The 21853-nt window shown below is 39.9% G+C and overlaps 1 protein-coding gene and 1 non-coding gene across 2 annotated transcripts; both read right to left on the bottom strand.

The window, feature by feature from the left end:
- Window positions 1–1539: 1539 nt before the first annotated feature.
- Window positions 1540–21314, bottom strand: ppp1r8a (protein phosphatase 1, regulatory subunit 8a). Its single transcript, XM_068006827.1, has 7 exons — window positions 21212–21314; window positions 13169–13229; window positions 10536–10689; window positions 8350–8567; window positions 7616–7760; window positions 6244–6308; window positions 1540–5675 (listed from the first exon to the last, which is right to left on the bottom strand). The coding sequence occupies exons 1-7, from the start codon at window positions 21253–21255 to the stop codon at window positions 5316–5318; spliced, it is 1047 nt and encodes a 348-aa protein (XP_067862928.1). The 5' UTR covers window positions 21256–21314; the 3' UTR covers window positions 1540–5315.
- LOC137343890 (small Cajal body-specific RNA 1) lies at window positions 11735–11895 on the bottom strand. Its single transcript, XR_010967926.1, has one exon. It is a non-coding gene; the product is annotated as a small Cajal body-specific RNA 1 (non-coding RNA).
- Window positions 21315–21853: the final 539 nt, after the last annotated feature.

The raw sequence follows: 21853 nt of genomic DNA on the forward strand, positions 1-21853 counted from the left end.
AAGCAGATTTAATAGTAACTTTCAAAAGTGAATTGGATATATACTTGAAAAGGAAAAATTTGCACAGCTACAGGGAAAGAGTGGGGGAGTGGGACCAATTGTATAGTTTTTTCAAAGAGCTGGCAAAGGCACGATGGGTTGAATGGCCTCCTTCTGTGCTGTAGGATTCTATGATTCTAATCTAGTCACATGTACAATCTATTCCTGATAATTCAAAAAAAAATTTTTGTACTACAAGATTTGAATTATCCGGTAATTCAAATTTAGCAACAAAGATAACATCGGAAAGAATTTATTCAAAAACATTTGAATTATCAGATAATTTGAATTAAGAGACATTGAATTCAGAGTAGACTGCAGTTAAGATCCTTAAATCAAGTTTGGATCGAGTTGAAAATACAAATATTTCATTAAGAAAGCTAATTTCACAAAATTGGGATTAGGATCAGGATTACAATACCATAATTGAAGTTTTCCTAGCTGTAAATATTTTAGGCCATTGAATTTCCAGTCTGATCAATTGGATTTTCAGTATCAGTTGCAAGCACTGATCTTGTCCCAGTTTTGAAGTTTAGCCATTTGGGGACAGGTTGGAACAGAAAAGAATGTGGTCATATATCACAAGTAAGTTTAAATATGCTTGTAGTTGAACACTTGCTGAAAGGATACAGTTATTAATCAAATAGCAATATTCAACTGCGTCAGTAACTCGGTTTCTAAGATTCTGCTTCTGTATTAGCTGTTTTCTTTCAGTAATGTTTCAGCCACCTTTCTTAAAAATGTCTCAACACTTCAGGAGAAAGCACCCAATGTAAATGTAACCTGGAACAGTAAGTACACAACTCAAAGAGCTTGAGGTCATAATGGTAACCATGTACAGAACAAATAATGCAGGATTGTGACTGTTTTATACAAAGAACAAACATTAATTTAGAAATTCCTGAACCAAATCTCAAACCACCCATTGCAGTACCTTATTTGCAAAATTATGCAATTAATCAATCTTTGTATGAGCGGATCAACTGCATCATGATCTCTTAGTACAGACATTTTATTTTTGTCATTGTGAAAGAGTGAAAGGAAAACAGCAGAGCAATGCTACAATTGGTTATCAACTTGCAATTGTATATCAGGACACCAAATATTATACAAATAAGTGGGACTCAAACTGAATGCCCCAATTTTATAAAATGTTTTTTTTTATATAAACCTCACCAGCAGTTTATGCTTACATTGGTAATAAGGTAGATTATTCAGATTTTAGTGTCCTGAGCAATTAAGCCTATTTTGCAAAGTACCACACAACAAATACTTGCCTAGTCCCAAAATAGCTAGCAGATAACCTGAAATCATTATACATTACAATAAGTCATTTTTCTGCCGCATTTGCTTATGAATTTGACAGTAGTGATATTTTTAGTTATGCACTTTATTCTTTCTCATGGCTTTTTGTAGAAGAAACCTAACTTATGACCGACCTATATATTTGTAACTTGACATCACCTAAAGTCTGAATGAGAAAACAACTGAAAATGCAAGTTTACATAAAACATAACATTTATTCTCAAAATTTTAAAGTCTCCACCAAATACAGGCCTGCTGAAAAACAAAGGATAATGCCTCGATATATCCTCCTGTATTTTCAAAGGAGACTGGTCATACAAAAAAGAATTCCGTTAGCTACCAATTACAATAATGGCCACATCCTCAAACCTACAGTACTTTCTTAAAAAAAAACTACAATCAACCATTGAAGCACAAAATAGTGTTAGAGATCACACAAACCGCCACAATGAAATCAAGGACTGAAAAGATTGAAGGTGATCTAACACATGTGCAGCTGTTTGTCAAAAAACATTAAGATTTGGTCAGTGAAAAACAGGAAAGTAAGCAAGCAGATAATATTGGAAGGTAACATTCTATATTAAAGCAATAACATTCTTTTGGTTTTATTTTGCATCATCTCCTCCCCTTCCATTTGATCTTTCTTAGGTTTCACATTTAAGCACACTGGCCAGTTTTTGCTGCAGTTAATCCAGACCTGCAACCTTTGGACAACATGGTGAAGCTTCCCCTTCCCAAAGTGTCCTGCTCCTCCCTAAAGCACACATTGAGAAACTGATAAAAACTAACAACGTACATGTATCACACTTTAAACGAGTTGGCAAAAGATAATGGACCGAATCTTAAGTGTCTCACACGAATGGTACAGCACGTATAGCGCTGAACCGAACTGGTGAATGTTGCAGGTAACGGCAGATAATAGTACATCTTTCAAAAGATACTGCTAGGTCCCACAAAGATGCTTTTCTCTTCCTTTCACCCATATCTAGTACTTTTGTCTTACCACTCTTCTGAATTTCTTGACATCACTATTCTCTATTTTCCTCACCCTGTACTCTATAGGCCTTGGCCCTTCATCGAGGTTTCAGTTTTTAAAAATGTGCAATCCACATCTGCCTACGGGCTAGTTTAGCTAAGTGCAGAAAACTGAAAGCACAGTGCAGTGCACTGACAATCTCCACACATTAGGTGTATGTCCAGGGAGAGTGCTTCAATCAAACAGCAATTGGGAGGTCAAACAAACCTGGAGGGCAAGAAATGTCAAATCAAAATACATCTTCGGAAGCATAACCTATCCTAAATTATTAGGATTTACAGAAATTCACATCTTTATCAATCTTATTTGAATTTTTGGAAGATTAAATTCTTCATGTGAGGTTGTCATTTTTTCGATATTTGTATTTCTCAAAATGTAGAATCACAACTTAATTTTTTTTTCCATTTGGTCGGAAATCTCAAGCAAAAATGGATTGTTCCCATTCTACACAGCCCTCAAAACTGACTGTTGGACTGGGACTACTTATCTCATATCTGTCTCAAACAGCAAGTTTCAATTTTCTTTTCCATAAATAGTCTGTACTTCAAAGTTTCTCCATTGAACGAGCGAGTCACTTATCTTAGCACATTTCTTATAAAATTTCACTCTATGAAGACACAAGATACAAACTCAGTGCAGACTAGTGGATATACTTCTTAGCCACGTCTCTGTTCTACATCACGAACATTTTAAATACTGGGATGGATTAATAACGCATTGGTTCTATGGAGGTGCATTTTAATAACAAGTCTGGACAAGACATTAATCATGATGTAAAATAAAAACAAACTGTTGGCAATGCACAAGTCCATCAGCATTGAAGGGCTCCACCCAAAACATTAACATGTCTTTTCACTTGCTGATGCTGACTGTCCTGGTTCATACTTCAAGCTTTAAAGTAGCAAATTCCCAACAGTTGCAGTTTTTCTTTTTATCTGTAATAATTAACTCCCAGAGAGAGGTGGGCAGAGTTGATGGTTAACGCCAATCGAAACTGATTTGACTTAATCATAAAAATGAATAGCCCAGTTTATATGTTTTCATTTTAAACATTTGATTTAGTAATCTTAGTTTTTTTCGACTACGACAAATCTTTAGGAAAAGGCTGATCATACAACCCAACAGGTGAGTTGATGATTTCGCACTTTTAGAACATTTCTTAAAACTATTTAAAATTTGTAAAGAACTTGCATTTTTATAGCACTGTTAACGATCTCAAGACAACCCAAGGTGCTTTACAGCCAATGACGTAATTTTGAAGTGTAGTCACTGCTGCAATATAGGAAATGCTACAGCATATTTGCACACAGCAAGCTCCCTCAAACAGCAATGAAATAAATGACCAGATCTGTTTGAGGTGCGGCTGAGGGCTAAATGTTGGCCAGTCACTGGGAGAACTCCCCTGCTCCTCTTGGAATAGTGCAGGGAGATCTTTTATGTCCACCGGAGAGGACAGACGGGGCCTCGGTTTAATGTCTCATCAGAAAGACTGCACCTCCAAAAGTGCATCATTCCCCACTGTAATGTCAGCCTAGATTATGATCACTTCCTCCCTCCCCCTCCCACCAATATATTAAACGTAAAATGAATTGTCTTTTATGGATGTGGATGATCATCAGTAACATTCTGAAGTTTTCCTCCATTTCAAAGTTTCAATCAGAAATAAAAACTGAAAAATCTGCAACATTTGCCTTAGGATCCAGAGATTTTCCTATATTTATTGGGTGGCTTCTCAAAATAGGCAAATTATAATTTGGAAGGAAGGTCATAAAGCCACACTCAACAAGGGATTTCAGCAGCCATTAAGTACTTCAGACTTTTTTGACCATTTGATCTATATTTCATAGTTAATTTTAAAAATGGAAAAAATCAGTAATATCTTCCTCAGTCGCACATAAAACATAAAACTGTCCTCCAGTTAATTCATCATCCCTCAATTTTACAAAAGGCACACTGGTGATAGCCTAGGTATTTAAAAATCTAAACCGGTTATGTGTAATAATAGACCATTGAGCGCACTCCAATGCAGGTAATTTTTGCAGGGCTAATTTTTTTTTGCAATAAATTTGAGTGGTTTTAATTTCACAACTGACTGTTTCATAATAAACACAACAAAAATGTTCACAATTGTTTCATTTCACAACAAAAGCATAGATACAAGAATAAAGCCCATAAGAAAATTAACTGACACTAGAATTAATTTCTCTTTAAAGTAGTTTGAATAATTAGATTCTAGAAACTGGTTGTCTACAAAATATTGTAACCAGTGAGTTTCATTCCAGAACAGAATCACGCAGTGATCAAAATGGGCCAAACTGTAATTGTGGAAACCAGTTAAAGATCACTCAGTAACCCTAAAGATCACTCAGTAACCCACTGGAGTAAATCATAAATAGGGAAAGTAATTTGACTTGGTGTACATCTTGCAAATTTCGACACTCACCACATGTAGTGCAATTTGCTATCCGAGTGCTGCAATTTTTCACAAAAACTCCCAGAAGCAATGAAAATCACAGTTTCGGAGTGTAGCTAAGCAATAACAAATCACTTGCCCTAATTATAAATAGAGTGCACAGGTAACTTCAGTGCTCCGCTTTCTCTACTAATCCAGAAAGTCAGATATAAAAAATGTGGAGCCATTCCCCCGTTATCCTATACTAGACACTGAAACAAAGCACACATGGCAGAAAAATAGTTTATGTGACTTTAGTCCAACAAACTGGCAATGCTGTACGTAATTTACACTGAAATACAGGTTAGAGGTAAAAAGCAGTAACAGTAAATGTTGAAAAGGCTGTGAATCTATTACACAACTGTACAAACATCTGTACAAAGCTCATATAAATCTTAGGCATATTAACAGAATTAAAAGAAAGCCCCTCTCGGTCCTCAAATCCTAGGTGACTTTATTTTTTTTTTAAAAAAGAAAAGATGATCAAATAAGCAGTGATGGAGTAGGTTTTTTGCCAGGCCAGGCTTCCTTGGCATATTTCTTTTTCTTCGGCTCATTAACAGATTCTGCATTGAACACGCCAGGATTGGGAACGGGGTTTATAGTCACAGTTGCCGGTACTACTGCTGGTGCTAAGTCCACTTCTGGGGCAGGATTTGGGAACGGCATGGGCAGTCCTCCTATCATTGCTGTTCCCATCGTATTGCCGTGTACCTGAGATGCAGAATCACCACTAGTCGGAGGGAGGCCACCATATAAACCAGCATTGAATGGGAAATTCTGCATACGCCTAGCAACTCCATCTTCCAAACCAAGTGAACTGGGGCTCTCCGTCTTCTTTTTCTGTAGTTTCCCCCAAAAAATAAATAAAACAATTAAACTTTGGAAACAATGTTCCTTTGCATTCATCAACTTGAGGGTTTTCTCATTCATAACATTGAAGAATTCACGATACAGGAGTCTAGCTCCTGCTGTAAAACAGTATGTGTAGCAGCAAAGTGTGAAAAAAAAATCATAATACTGTGATACTGCTACTGGAAGAGCAGCCAGTCTTTGCAACAATAACATTTAGTACCTCAAGAAACTACTAGGATATTTGAAAACCAGAATCCTATACGTGAAGAGCCTCATTTGTCTCCCTTCAAAAATACCAAAGTGGTTTTTGAGAGTCCAGTTAATTTTACAAACTAAAAAATAGTGACTGTTGCAAAATCCAGCATCGTTAAGAGATCGCTTCAATTAACTGGGTACAGGAAGTTAGGTTTTTAAAAATTTTCTCATACTTTGCTGATAATCAGTAAACTCTATCTTGTCTAGACTGCGATCTGCAACATTGAGCTCATTAAAACCTATTCAAACATTTCAGTGCCTAATTCAATTTACAGCAAAACAAAGTGTTGGCTTAATTTACCTTGAGTGGAACCACTGCTGTTTGAACCATGTTTCTGAAGCGACCAACTGAAGGATCAACATCCTCTGAATAGGGAATGGGATAAGGAAAGAAATTATATTAGTTCGAGATTACCATAAGAACAAACAAACTTGCATTTATACGGCACCTTTCAGAGCTCAGGCCATCTAAAGTTGCTTCACAGACAATGAATTAATGAATTACTTTCCAAGTGTAGTCACTTTGTTTTGAAGGCAAATGTGGCAGTCAATTTGTGCCGCAAACAGCAATGAGATGAATTACTGGCTAATTTTGTTTTTGGTGGTATTGGTTGAAGGACAAATGTTGGCCAGGATGCCGGAAGAACTCCCTGCTCTTCTTCACATAGTGCCATGGGAGGTTTTATGTCCACTCCAACAGGCAGGCGCGACCTCGGTTTAACGTTTTGCCCAAAAAACAGGAACCTCAGACAATGCGGCACTTCCTCGGGGCTGTAGTACCGAGGTATCAACCTATATTATGTGCTCATGTCCCTGGAGTGGGGCTTGAACCCACAATCTTCTGACTCAAAGACAAACGTGCTACCGTTGAGCCAAGTAACTATGATCTTATAATTTAGGGCATGATCTCTCGACAATGTCATTTTCTTCCCCCTTGCATATGTTACTTTGAGTTCAGATAAGTCATTATTTCCAGATACTGTGCTTGTTCAAAACAACAATATAATGCAGGACTACATTATATTCTTGCAATTTTAGAATAAAACAAATTAATGGCTTACAATTGTGCCTAGATCCAAATGGTATTCGAACGGTGATGACTGTTGAAAAGTAATGCCACTCTGACATTCAAAGTCCATAAAACAGGTAATACAAATCACAAGAATGTGTAAAAAGAATGCTCCTTTACAGTAGCTCACAAAGTGATTTGATAGTATGGACAAATTTATGTTTCACACAGCGCTGTACTTTCAGTTAATATCTCTCAGGCAGAAATGGGCAAGTTAAAGATTTTTTTTACTATGTTCACAACAGCTAAACTCAGACAGCCACACTATAGTTCACTTGTGTTCATTGACAAACAAATTTAAGTCCTGTGAAACATAATACCAAACAAAATCCACCCCCCTCACCTTTTTGCTTTTGAAAATTACAAGCCACCCAACATGGTTTAGGAAGTATTGCTCTTACTGGTTCAGTATAGGTGTGCTTCGGACATGGGTGTTCAGATACACCCTCAGCGCAGAGGCACACTGGACTGACCTGCGCTACATCTCATTCAGGGAGCCCACCTTGCTTGCCAGTGCAGGCTGTGCATGTCATATGCCAAATTCATAAGTTGCAATTGATTAATTCAAATGAAGGAATTGCTTGAAGTTTAAGGATTATCATACCTGGATTTATTATCTCTTCATCGTCACTGAACGATACCCTGTAGCTCTTTCTTTTACGTTTTGGCCTCTGAATCTCCAGGTTTCCTTCTTCAATTGTCAGTGTAGATATTCTTTTGTTATGAGCTGTGTTAAATTCTGTCAGATTCTAAGGAAAGAAAAAAAAAAGGCATGAAATGTCAGATACATCTTCTCACTTTAATTTGAAAATGCGTTCTTCACAGAGAACTGCTTGGTCAATAAACTAAACTGACAAAGACATTGCTCCCACCTCCAAAATGAATTGCCAAACAAGTTTCAATCCTGTTCCTATGAAACACAAAAGACCACACCACAAAATTCCCTATCCTCTTTGGTGGGAGTAGAAATGTAAAGGATAAAGATAAATTAAACTGGTTAAAGGTTTTTAAAATAGGACTAACGGATTAGAATGGGTAGACAAAATTGTATATTTAGAGGGACAACTATATGATAATTTTGCTGTACTGTTTGAAATGAGAGTTCAAAAATTGCAGGTCTTCATTACAGATGCTGATACTCAGTATAACACGGTGTTATCAAACCAACGTCACCTAACAGGTTTATATTTATATCATTCTATAACTCTACATCCACCTACAAGAATCCACTGTCGCCATGGAACTGTACAATTACAGTTCTAAGAATTTTTGAAGCACTTCCTTAAACTAGTCTATGTTGCTTAGCAGAAATGGATGCTTATGTAAACATGAACTTACATCTAGTTCAGTCTCCTCTTCAGGCAAACCCAGCAACCCCTTCAGTTCATCATCTTCTGCTGCATTTTCATCACCCTTGATTGTGGATGGCATTGTCTGTGGTTTTTCTCGTAGCGTGTATGCTCGTGTTGAAGCTCCAAATGACAACGTGGAGTCTATGGGAACCTGCTGTGGTTTGTGGGGCTCCAGACGAAGGTGCCCCAGGTATGTACCATGAGCTGCAAGATTAATTACTTACACTTAGCTGGTAAGCCAATTAAGCACTTAATGCAGAAATAAAATGATTAGTTGGTTAGTCTAACTCTCACCAATTTAAAGCACAACATCCTGCAGCATACATTTCTAGATTTTTGGGAAGAAGGGGGAGAAGAAGAGAAGGAAAACAGAGGATTCCTCCATCCTGATAACGGTGAGTTTCAAAGAGGAAGGCCTTTTCAACAAATTCATCACTTCCCTCCTACTCTTTATCTAACAGAATTCATTATGTTATGCCTCCCTGGACATCCAAGTGTACCTCCTAATTATACTAATACAGAAACATTACCAGATCAACACAATTGGGATAGGAAAAAAAAAATATGGTGGTAAAGTAGTATTAAAAGAAAAATGTAGCTGGGTTAAGGTTTTCAGGAATACAAGGGCAGCTGGGAGCTGAAATTAGGATAAAAGGAATGGATTTTTGAACCATTATTCGTGTCTATCTTCATGGAGGAGGAGGAGGAGGATGGCAATTTGCTCAAGTCAGTGATCCGATTTTCAGGCACAGCAAGGAGAAGAATAAAGCAGCGCGCAGGTAATTATTACACAATGTTGAAACGCTCTTAAAACAGGCAAAGCAACAGGACCTGACAACAAACATTCACAAGTAGCATTTTAAAAAGTGCAACATATTCAGAAGAGATTCTCTTTGATTGGAAAGTTGCTAACATAACTCCAGTTTAAAAACGAACAAGCAACGTACCTCAAAACTACATGATATCACCACAAGGAAAATGTTCAAAATTATTTTAAGTGATAGTGGAGCTCGTGACCCAAAAAAAAACAACAAGTTTATAAAGGAGAGCCAACAGACATTCTGGGAATCGTGATCATGGTTAACTAACTGAGCTTTTTTGAAGATGTATTACTACATTATTGGACAAGGAAATGCAGTGTTGTTATGTACATACAACTTAAAACTTTCAAAAAACATTTGAAAAGATACAAAACTGGAAATTAATGGCTAAGGTAGAGAGCTGTGGAATAGGGAGTAGAGTGCAGGATAGAGGACAGGCTCACAAACAGGAAATACAGGGTAGTCATAAACAGAAATATTCAATCTGGTAGGGATTACAACTTAAGTATTCCAAGGGTTGATCTTTGGGGGGGGGGGGGGGGGAGAAGGGGTCTGTTGTTTATATTATAGACTGGAAAATCTCCATTGGGGCTGCTCATGGTTAGTCAGCGCATGCACTTGTTTCATGAGGATAGGAGCATAGCATTTTTCTCTTTATATACCACGTAAAACACAATGCACTATATTCTTCTGCTAAAGTGTAGATGTGTTCCATTAGGGTTACAACATTTAATTGCTGTTAATTAAACACTGGGTGAGTTCATAGAGTGTAATTAGAATCTGGCTCTGGTATTGTGTGTTCCTGGAGCTCCTTTACATTTTTTGTTTGAAGCGTGACACCGAAGTGTGACAGACATTTTAATGTAACACTTGGTATGTATGATAGACAAAAAATGTGTACTAGATATATTGTTTTTATAATAGTAAAAAAAAACTTTGGATCTGGGTATCCAAAACAAGATCCTATGCTCCATTATAAATTTTTAATTAGTTTGTGGGGAATACTTAAGAAAGAGAAGGCCTAGTGTTTTTTCCTTACCAATCAAGGTTTGAAGCCAACATTACAATACCACTATGCCTGGAAAAAAACAACAGGTCTTCTTAGTGGGGCCAGACATCAGAGAAATTGACAAAATTCCAAGTTTTGGAATTCTAAAAAGCATCAACCCAATTTTTATTTAGTTTACCTCATCAATAAACAAATGTGAATCACTGAAGCTCACCTTTATCCTGTCACTTCATATAGCCCCTCAAATTTTTTGTCACTTTTGAAACCCTTGAGTGCCTTAAACTTGGCCACGACAAACATTTTCCATAAAATACTTGCAATATACAATATAAAAGCACTTACTGCTGTTCAGGTCTATGATAAAAACTCTTTTCAAATGTTTGTGATAGACCAATGCCGCGTGAACTCTTGAACATGACTGATGGTCAATGGTAAAATCACATATGTCAGGGTTCCTTCCAAAGAGGTAGTATTTTTTCTCATCAATGATGAGTTTCTGTAGAAAAATTACCAATGCATAATTACGATTTGCATTATTTAACTGTTTTCCATAACTCACCTGAACAAGTTCATAAAAAAAATTAAAAAGCAAGATCATGGTAACAAATGGTAAAATATTGGAATAACTATTTATTCAAGGGCAGATGAGACAGATACCGTAAAAGATTTAATAAAAGTTGACAATATTTGACTCAGTATAGCACTTTTTAGCCTTGGATGATATTTTCCAATAACAAGAGTGTTGAATTTTTTGCAATTTGGGATATTGGCCCAGAATTTGATGGGAAAAGAACGGCGAATTTAAAGCATGCGCCATTATTAGTGCTTGAAAAAACAGCAATTTGTGGTGAGGAAGAGATATGCCACGAATTGCTGGATGATTTGCACCACTCCGCCGTTAGCCTCGCAAAAACAGGATATGTCCATCAATCTCCGCTTGAGTTTCAAGAAATTGCTGGATTTTCATTGTAAATACAAATTTAACACGCCGCAGATTGTTAGGGCTGCTATTTGACGACGAGGACCCCTTTAATGACGAGATTTATTTTCCTGAAATGCCACTCAACCTCGGAGGCCCAGAAAGGGAACAATTGAAACTGTGGAGTCTGACTCCTGCAGGTAGTAAATTGTTCCTAGAGGATTTTTAAATTTGAAATGTTTTAATTTTTTTCTTACTTTTCCTTTGTCTCTTTTTTCTTTCACTCTTAATCCAACTTTCTTGTCCTCTCTTTATTTCTCTTTCTACATTCTAATTTGACTCTAATTCACCCTATTTCTTTCTCCATTGGTTACTGTTTCTTTCCCTATCCTTAAATTTCATTGCTTAAGGACAGAGACTATTGATCCAGTTGCTTGCCAAGGTCCCAGGTGCCCCACTGACCGTTACCAATTTGTACTTCCAGCAACTTATGGTGCAAAAATATTTTCGAGCTAAAGGGTGAGGGAAAAAAATCCAACTCTCAGGGCACGCTCCAACAAATTCGGGCCCATTAATTCTAACAAATAATGTAAACTATAGACTTCCAATGCTATTCCAAGAGCACTGTGCCTCTGAGTTATAACCCATGGTGTTTCTCTGCACACTGAGCTAACATGCTCATGGCTTGCTTTGATTTAGCACCACTTGGACCCAACGATCATGGATTGTCCCAGATGTACAACAGAGCTGTGACATCGATAGCCAGGTTAGTATCTGGTGCATCCCTCCCTAATCATCCTTAATACAAAATGCCATTCACTGTAGTTATCCAGCCAAGCACAAAATGTAAAAAGCTGCCTGCAATAAGTTAAACTGAGCAAATGGTTCACAACAACTCGCGTTTACATAGCGCCTTTCACGTAGAAAAATATGCCAAAGTGCTTCACAGAAGCGTAATCAAAAAATGGATGCCAAGGCAAAGATTGAGATACTTGGTCAAAGAAGTAGGATTTAAGGAATGTCTTAAAGGACAAGAGGGAGGTGGCGAGACAGAGGGGCTTAGGGAGGGAATTCCAGAGTACGAAGTCTAGGTGGCCGAAGGCACAACCGCTAATCAAAAGCAAAATACTGCGGATGCTGGAAATCTGAAATAAAAACAGAAGATGCTGGAGAAGCTCAGCAAGTCAGGAAGCATCTGTGGAGAAAGAAACAGAGTTAATGTTTTAGGTCGACGACCTTTTGTCAGAACTGGACGACATTAAAAGAGTTAAAGTTTTTGAGCAAGTACAGAGCCAGGGAAAGGCCGGGGGTGGGGGGGGGGGGGGGGGGGAGGAGGAGGAAAGAACAAAAGGGAAGGTCTGTGATCGGGTGGAGGGCACGAGTGATTAAATGACAACAGGGAAGATGGTGCAAGGCAAGGAAGGTGGTAATGGGACAGGTTAAGAAACAAAAGATTGATCAGTGCCAGCTGTAAATGACAGCAGCAGAACATTACCAGCACTAGCTGACCGAAAAGATGGGAGCAGTGGTTATGATCTGAAGTTATTGAAATCAATGGTTAATGGTGGGACGAAGGGAGGAGGGGATTTACAACTGGCTAGAGTAAAGAGAGTATGGGGGGTGGAGGGGGGCAAGGCCATGAAAGGATTTAAACAGTGCATTATCAAGGATTTGCAGTGCATTACCTACACTAGTTTACAATGAAAGTGGTTTAACACTAAAGCACCTCTGCCGATATTCAATCACCATTTTTCATCCACTTAGACCTACACATAGATTATCTACTTGTTTGGGGATTTTGCGGAGAAAAACCTTCAGCTTCAGAGATTATACTTCAAACCTGGAAGATGCTTTGAACAGTATTTCCAGTTTATGGGCACAAATCAGATTCATTCAAAATCTGGGCGCAGCCCATGTAAGTGTTTGCCAGGCTTTCCCATCAACAGACACAATTATCAATACAACTGCAGTGACATTCATGGGAAGCAACTATGAAGAAACATGAAATGACAATTTCCACATTTTTTCCAAGGGGAAATAAAACACAAGTGTTCACCTCTACTAGCTTGTCTCCTTTCACAACATCCAAATGAAGTCCTGGTGGAGGCTTTCCTGCCCTGAAATTAGAAAAGGTTTGTTAGCACATAACTAATTTAACAGAGAAAAGTGGTTACAGCACACGTTGTCTGAAAGCTGCATCTTTGTATATTTAAAGTCTTCAAGAGTTTTAAAATCCAAAACCAAATTTTCAGCCGTGCAGTCAAATCTTTCACACCAGAGGCAGCAAAATAACGAATCACTCAGAGCAGTTCCTTATTAAAAGGACTCACTCTATGGTACAGAAGACCCGAGTGAGCAAAAGCATTGCTCATTACATGTACAAGTACTCATTAGCACAGCCAAAAGAAAGTGGGTTCCCCCTCTTGAAGCTTCCTTTTTGTATTTCAGATTTAGCTACTTTCTTTTTCCTATTACAAGCTACAGCTTTCAAACTCTCAGATTGTGGCAGTTTTGCACCCCAATCAGCACTGTAATTAAATCTGTTCCATTTATACATAAGAAAGAAAGGCTTGCATTTATATAGCGCCTTTCAAGGACATCCCAAAGCGCTTTACAGCCAATGAAGTACTTTTGAAGTGTAGTCATTGTTGCAATGTAGGAAACGCAGCAGTCAATTTGCACACAGCAAGCTCCCACAAACAGCAATATGATAATAACCAGATAATCTGTTTTTTTAGGTGTTTGTTGAGGGATAAATGTTGGCCCGGACACCGGGAGAACTCCCCTGCTCTTCTTCAAATAGCGCCGTGGGATCTTTTATGTCCACCTGAGGGCAGACGGGGCCTTGATTTAACGTCTCATCCGAAAGATGGCACCTCCAACAGTGCAGCACTCCCTCCATGCTGCATTGAAGTATCAGCCTAGATTATGTGCTCAAGTAACTGGAGTAGGACTTGAACCCACAACCTTCTGACTCAGAAAGCTGTTAGCTCTTCACCTTTCTTGACAAGGCCATGATTTAGATTCCTTGCAATAATGGAAATTTTTTACTTCAGGTACGAGTCTATTCCTAATCGAGTTGAAGCAGCAGCAACTTCATACTCCAGGAGGCACTAATTCTTTTGCACCTACAACTTTTCTAATTCTTGCCCCCTCCACTATTTTTAAAACTTCTCTGGCAGGTGCAATCTATGATGGATTTCACATCACAAAATCATTAGATCACACAGGGGCATAAATGCAGACTGTGTTTCCGGAAACTGTACATAGTGTCAAGTGTCCCTTTAACTCCCTCAATCAATCCCAGTGCACAATAGCATGTCATTGCCATTCCCATACATTCAATCCCAAAGCAATTCTGTGTTATAAACTTGTTCAATAGTTATTTTTAAACCAAAAGGGCTTTGTGTTAACGATGACATTTAAATCATGGATTACAAGAAATACATCACAATGACTAACTACAAAATGACCGTCTTACAATATACAAAATATGCATCGGTTAACAGACAACCTGTTACTAGAGATGCCGATTTACTCAGGCACCATACATTTCCATATTACCATTTGCTTAACAAGATCAGTGTGGTCACTAGAATTTCAAAAGAACCTCATGATGAGCATATGAAAATTTCATACTATGTCCACATGAACAGAGAAACACATAGCAGTACAATTATAGATTTGATCATTGCAAACTCAGGCTGTTTCTGAAGAGATCATTTTGAGCATAATACTAGGATGAAATACTGGTGGTAGCTATAGGAGTATGGGAAGTGATCAATTACGACTAACATAAGGAGCCATTTAGCTCCAGTCCGAATTTTCCTACCAGCTACTGGGAACAACCCTTTAAATAAATGTTCTGACTACACTGAGTTCAGTAAAGGTAATGTTTTGTTATCACGGATAATTCTGTTAAAAACCATCTTTTGTTTTATATAGACTAAAGCATATCCCAGAAATGGATTATTTACTGTAGACACCTAGTAGATAGTGCTTCTTCCCCCTCTCATCCTCAAACTTTAAAATGAGCACAGCAAGCCCAGTTAGGGCCCAGACGACTGCAGAAGTTTACAGTGTGTTTTCTGGTGTTTTAAAGAGTCTTCGTTGGCAGTGGAATAAATCTGTAAATTATCTATGCTAAAGTGTGAATTTTCTTTATTATACAGTGCCTATTTATTTGTACCTCTGATGATAAAAATGTGTTGATTATGAGTCCATCTCCTGTTAAAATTTTACACATTCAATTGACATGTTTAATAAAAAAAGAATGAAGATTGATGTTTCTGTGTAAAAAAAAGTCTATAAGCATCCTAGCAGTGACGAGTTCTATAGTATGCCAGGAAAGGGCTGCATGAAGGAGGGTGGCGATGGGGGGAGGGAGATTCGGAAGACCATAAGAAAACACGACCAAAGCAAAAAAACAAATACTAGTTCAAGAAAGAGATGACAAAAGATGAAAAGTAAAGATTGAGAAAAACAGAATAAAAAACTTGCATTTATATGGCAGTTAACATAGAAAAAAAAAAGTCCCAACCCACTTTACAGAGGTGTAATCAGACAAGAATTGACACCGAGCTAAAGAAGCAGATATTAGGAGGGGCGACTAAAAGCTTTGTCAAAGAGATGGGTTTTAAGAAGGGACTTAAAGGAAAAGAGGAAGGCAGAGAGGTACACGGAGGGAATTCCACAGCTTAGGGCCTGGATGGCTAAAAGCACAACCATCACTGGTGAGGCGGAGAAAAGGGGGATGAACAAGAGGCGAGAGTTGGAGGAACGCAAAGTTCTCAGAGTTGTAGAGCTGTAGGCGGTTACAGAGATAGGGAAGGTTGAAGCCATGAAGGGATTTAAATGCGGGGATGAGCATTTTACAAGTGAGGCGTTGGGGTCCGGGAGGAGATGTTGGTCTGCGAGCAGAGACATGATGGATGAGTGGGACTTGGTGCAGGATACGATATGGGCAGTAGTTTTGGATTAGCTGAAGTTTCTGGAGTATAGAGATAGGAGGCCAGCCAGGAGAGCTTTGGAACAGTCGAGTCTGGAGGGGACAAAGGCACGAGAAACGGTTCAGCAGCAGATGGGTTGATTGAGGGAAGGAGACGGGCGATGTTAAGGAGGTAGAAGTAGGCATCCTTTGTGATGAAGAGGATAGCGGGTTAGAAGCTTAGCTCAGGGTTGAATGGGATGCATAGGTTGTGATCAGTCTGGTTCAACTTGGGACAGTGGCTGGGGAGGGGGATAGAATCGGTGGTGAGGGTACAGAGTTTGTAGCAGGGGGCGAATCATAGAACGTTACGTCACAGAAGGAGGCCATTCGACCCATCGTGTCCGTGCCAGCCGAAAAAGAGCTATCCAGCTTCATCCCACTTTCCAGTACTTGGTCTGTAGCCCTGTAGGTGACGGCACTCCAAGTGCACATCCAAGTACTTTTTAAATGAGTTGAGGTTTTCTGCCTCTCCCACCCTTTCAGGCAGTGAGTTCCAGACCCCCATCACCATCTGGGTGAAAAAAATTCTCTTCAGCTCCCCTCTAATCCTTCTACCAATTACTTTAAATCTATGCCCCCTGGTCACTGACCCCTCTGCGAAGGGAAATAGGTCCTCCCTATCTGCTCTATCTAGTCCCGTCATAATTTTATATACCTCAATTAAATCTTCCCTCAGCCTCCTTTGTTCCAAAGAAAACAACCCCAGCCTATCCAATCTTTTCACATAGCTAAAATTCTCCAGCCCTGGTAACATCCTCATAAATCTTCTCTGTACCCTCTCTAGTGCAATCACATCTTGAAGATGGTGGCTTCAGTCTTCCCAATACTTAAATGGAAAAAATTGCAGCTCATCCAGGACTGGAACACAGAGGCAGTGGAGGGTTTGAGAGAGGTGGTGGAGAGGCATCGATGAGTGTCTTCCACATTCATGTGGAAGTTTTGGATGATATTGCCCCTTGGCAACATGAAGATGGGGAAAAAGGGGGGCCAAGGATAGATTTTTCAGGAACTTTAAGGGGTAAAGGTGTGGGGGCGGGAAGAGAAGCCATTGCTGGAGATGATCTGACTACAATTGGATAGCTAAGAATACAACCGAGTTGGGCAGTCCCAATGAGCCAAACAAAAGAGGAGAGGTGTTGGAGGAAGATGGTGTGGTCGGCCATGTCAAGGGCAGCAGAAGGGTCGTGAAGTACAAGGACAGATAATGCACCACATTCACAGAGGATATAACTTGTGACTTTGATTAGGGCTGTTGTGAATGGAGAAAATAAAACACATTCAATTATTTGGAAAAGAACTCCTTCATCAAAATATGCAATAGTCACTGCACTATTTTTAACCTACAATCTGGCCAAGCACCTTCATATAATAAAACATATCAGCCTGGGAATTGTGGAGGTATTTTAGAAATCTCTAGTTACAATGCCATAGAAACAAAGTTTGTTCTAGATGGTAGCTAAAAAAAATGCTATATGCAGATATCACTGCTGGATGTTAGAGGTAGATTCCTTGACAAAGTCCATCTTTCTTAGGTCTAATGTGGACGACCTCAAACTGAACTCCATCTGCCACAGTTTTGCCCACTCACTTAACCTATCAATGTCCCTTTGCAAGTCTCTGCTCCCATCTACACTACTTACCGTGCCACCTAACTTAGTGTCAATAGACCCCAGAAGTTTGTTTCTGTTGTGACCTCTGAAATCATTAGGACACAAGTACTGCTGAAGAGAATAGCGCAATTCACATAAATCCAAGGTGAAAACCACAAAACTCATGTAGTCCCTAACGTGAACCACAATCTTTTCAAACTAGCCGGGACCTCAACAAAAAATAATTTGCAAGTTTTGCATGCATCCAGCTGCAGTATAACCCTAGGCTGGCATAGAGTTCCTCACTGCATTACATCAATGCAATCACAGTATGTGTTTTGCATGATGCAGGTTGTGCAAATTGGAAATAGGTCAGAAAATTTTCACTAGGCTACTATAGTTGAGCCCAGTTATAAAATCTGATTCTACCACAACCAAAATACAGGCAAGAACCAATCTGGATTTTGGCCAACAGAAGCAAGTAGAAACAAAACACCAGGCCTCTAGATTGTTTACATTTGTGAAGTACTGTATGTTCAATTTGTTCTTAAACCAAAATAATCTCAGATTTGATTTTTGCCAAAGCACAATGAAATATAATAGAAAATCTGATCTCCCATCTATGATAAAAGAATCAACAATGCAGTCTTGGCCCAGCGATCAATTCTGGAACCAATCCTGAACCCAAGGAGTTTGCCTACTCCACAGATAATTTATATACTTGACTTTTTGTAGTTCTTAATTCTATTGAGTTTTCTTTACATTTTCTGCATACTATTTTGTACATTTACTAAAATTTAGAAACTATCTGTATTAAACCTGCTAGATCCAATAGTATTTCTAGAATTTTCATTGCACCTGCAATTTCCTTTGTCACAAAACTATTTTGTTTCCAATATTAAGGGAGCAGCTAAGGAAGCTAACCAGTTTTACAAAAACACCCTGATCTTCCTGGAGCTGTCCATCAAAAATATATTCAAGAAAAAAATGCATTGATGTAACAGACCTGTTCCCTCAGTTCTGACTCTGATTAGTAACAACCTTAAGAGTGAAGAGCATAGTTCAGAGCTGTAAGCACACAAAGCCCACCTTATTCAAACTGATCTGCGCTGCAGACTCCAATATAACGCATTTTGTTAGAAAAAGCATTTTATTTTAAAATAAACAGACTTAAACAGCAAAAATAAAATGTGCCATTTATGGAGTATTAATTCCCATAGAGACCAAAACATTACAAATGCTATTTCTGCACAATCTATTATTCAGATATCCGATGAAGAGTTTGATTTTCTTGCAGGTATTTATGCCAAGCATTATTTAAAAAGAGTATCGAAAAAGAACATACTAGGTACCCAAGAACAATTACAAGGTAGTATATTAATCAGATTATACCAAACCAAGCACAAAACTACTTCTATTTCCCACAACAGCCATTTCCAGTGAGACTGCCAATTTCTATGCCAGACCGGGCCAGTTTCTGCTAGGGCACATATTCACAAGGGCGCTCAAACACATTTCCTGGGAATACTCCGACTCAGAAATGTTAACCCGTCTTTGCTGATGGGCCTGCTGAACATTGCCAACATTTTGTTTTTGTTTCATGTAGGACCCTTGCAACCATGAGGGAGAGGAGACTTTCATCTCATCAGTCTGTGCTATATTCAAACAGAGGTAAATTATGGACCAAACATTGCTGTGGCGGGCCAACGAACAGTACCCACTGTTAGTTAGACTTGCCCATGCCCGTTTAATGGCGATGATATTTTGCCCTGCAAGTTGCTGAAAGTGCAAGATGGAAACAGCGTGGCACCATCTATGGGGCATCTGGGACCTGAGTGAACAGGGCAAGCAACTGTGTATCTCCTTAACCAAACAGATTGAAGTATTGTTAAATGAACAGCGCAAGGACTGAACAAGGTGTAAGTTAGATTGGTGAATTCAATGCCAAATCAGGTACAGAAAGAGAAATTAAGAAAAAAAGATTGGATTGAGAGGGAGAAAAGAGACAGAAAGTAAGTTTAAAAAATTTTAAATTTCTAACAATTAAAACTTGAAGGAATGAGACTCCACACTTGTAATGATACATTTTCAGTGCCAGAGGGGTTGACTGGCTGTAATTCACTTATTATGTCGTTAAGAAGGGTTCTTGACTGAAATGGACGAGCCCTAACTTTCTGCGGTGAGTTTAGTTCGTATCTACCATGCAAACACAGAACTTCACGCCACTCAACGTAATTGAATGGGGAGCCAGATGGCGAGATGCCGTTTTCGCGAAGCTAATGGCGGAGGGGTGCATCTCCAACAGCATCTTTTCGATTTCTGCGTTTAATCGCATATCTGCCCTCACCTGAAGTTGCCGTGCATTTCCATATAAAGAAAGGAGAGCGCTATTAGCCTCGCCGTTACTTTGACAGCAATTTTTGGGCCGATATTTTTCCGTTACAGAAGTGCAGCAAACGGAAGATGCCCTCTTCTCCCTCTGCCAGCTACCTTCATCAGCACTAACAACCTAGCATACCTGGAACCAATACAGCTTCAACTCAAAAATGTGCCATCGTGTAAGGCCACCAGTCTCTAAAAACACAGAAGCCAGGGTTTTCCACCAGCCCACAATTTTTTTCACCCAGAAAATCACAGGCTTACAAGCACAGATGTGAAAATCACCAACCAGGTAATCAGTACCCCATGTTTACACACTATTAAGCAACCGAGTGTCTGCATTGCATAGAGTCCAACGTGACTAGCACTCAACTGAAAGTTAAAAGTGATGAGCACATGGGCAGGCAGAGTACCGAACAGTGTAAAAGTGATAACCCACAGCACCACCCAGTTTCTGCCCCTTTGTTCCTCTTTGCGAATGAAGTTTAAGTGGTTCCCCTGTAATATTATGTCACACAAAGTGATTGGAGCCACATACACAGCAATGTGAGAGAGAAAGGGCACCCCAGATAGTACACTGCTCTTAAATTAAGCAATACACAACCCAATTTAGCAACCTATCATTGCAGGATGGGCTTACTGGACCAGGTCAGGTCAGGTCGGGCGAAGCTCAGAGCTGTCAAATCTCATTAATTCCGGCACAGACTCACTCGGATTTAAAAGTGTGACCCACAATTGATGCAGGTCACTGCAGCACACTATTGCAGGATGGGTTTGCTCACTTGTTCGCATGTTTAAATCTTTGCCTTTAAATATATATATATTTTTTTTAAATAAAATAAAACAAAACCCTAAACCTCACTCCAAACATTCCCGGGGATCCTGATCAGTCTCTCTGGCTGGAGGGGAGGGGAGGGGAGGGAGCCCCAATCTGCTGAGAGCTGCCACACTTGCGGCCTAGCGGAACAGGCTCCACCGACACAAAGTGCAGCGCTCGCCGGCCCCATTGCATTCGTCGTGCGGCCTCGATGGGGCTGCTGGGGTGGGGGGGTGGGGGGGGTTGGTGGTTGCTAATTCCCCCCCCCCTTCTCTCTCCTCCGCCCGCCCCCCCCGCGCTGGGTTGACGCCGGCGCGGACTCACCAGGTCGGGCACTCGAAGACGGGTTTGTGCTGAATCGCCTGCATTTGAATCACATCAAGAAGACGCGAACCGCAGCCCGCTCCGGATTCTGGGTAACTAAAGAGGGAGGCGGGGCCATTGCCTCTCACCCCTCCCCCCCACACCACCACCACCACCACCACTACACCCTACCGCGCGTGCGCGCAAGCCCCCGGCGCGCTGCACGCTGGGACATGTAGTTTCTCTCTGGTGACTCGCTGAGGAAGGACCAGGGCGCGCGAACTACAACCCCCAGCGTGCATTGCGAGCAACGCTTAAAGGGATGGAGAAATGGTCATGGGGCAATGTTGGAGGGATTTGGGAGTGTGAGGCTGTTTTTTTTTTCTTTAGCAAGGGCTAATAGTTTTTAGGCCCCCCTTTTATAAGAAGTGGGGTGGTGGGGGGGGGGGGTTTAGGGTGTGTTTGCGTGCAAAAATCCAAAAGAGAAACCAAAACAAGCATCAAATTCTAAATGTTATTATTCTTGTCCAGGATGCACCCTTGTCCAGCCCCTGCGGTGCCCACCGGTCGCGGAAAGCCTCAAGCGTACCGGCAGGCACCGCGTGCTCCATCTCCAGAGCCACCCGGGCGCGGAGAATTCCGCGGAAGAGAGGCAGACAGTCC

The sequence above is a fragment of the Heptranchias perlo genome, chromosome 26 (genome assembly GCF_035084215.1).
Source record: "Heptranchias perlo isolate sHepPer1 chromosome 26, sHepPer1.hap1, whole genome shotgun sequence".
Classification (NCBI taxonomy): domain Eukaryota; kingdom Metazoa; phylum Chordata; class Chondrichthyes; order Hexanchiformes; family Hexanchidae; genus Heptranchias; species Heptranchias perlo.

What these genes read in the sequence shown, in the direction of transcription:
- ppp1r8a (XM_068006827.1), bottom strand. Translation starts at nt 21,255, where the DNA reads ATGCAGGCGATTCAGCACAAACCCGTCTTCGAGTGCCCGACCTG. An exon ending in GTCTTCGAGTGCCCGACCTG is followed by an intron (nt 13,230 to 21,211) that starts GTGAGTCCGCGC and finishes TTCTAATTTCAG; the next exon opens with GGCAGGAAAGCCTCCACCAG. An exon ending in AAGAGGAGACTGAACTAGAT is followed by an intron (nt 7,761 to 8,349) that starts GTAAGTTCATGT and finishes TTCTTTCCTTAG; the next exon opens with AATCTGACAGAATTTAACAC.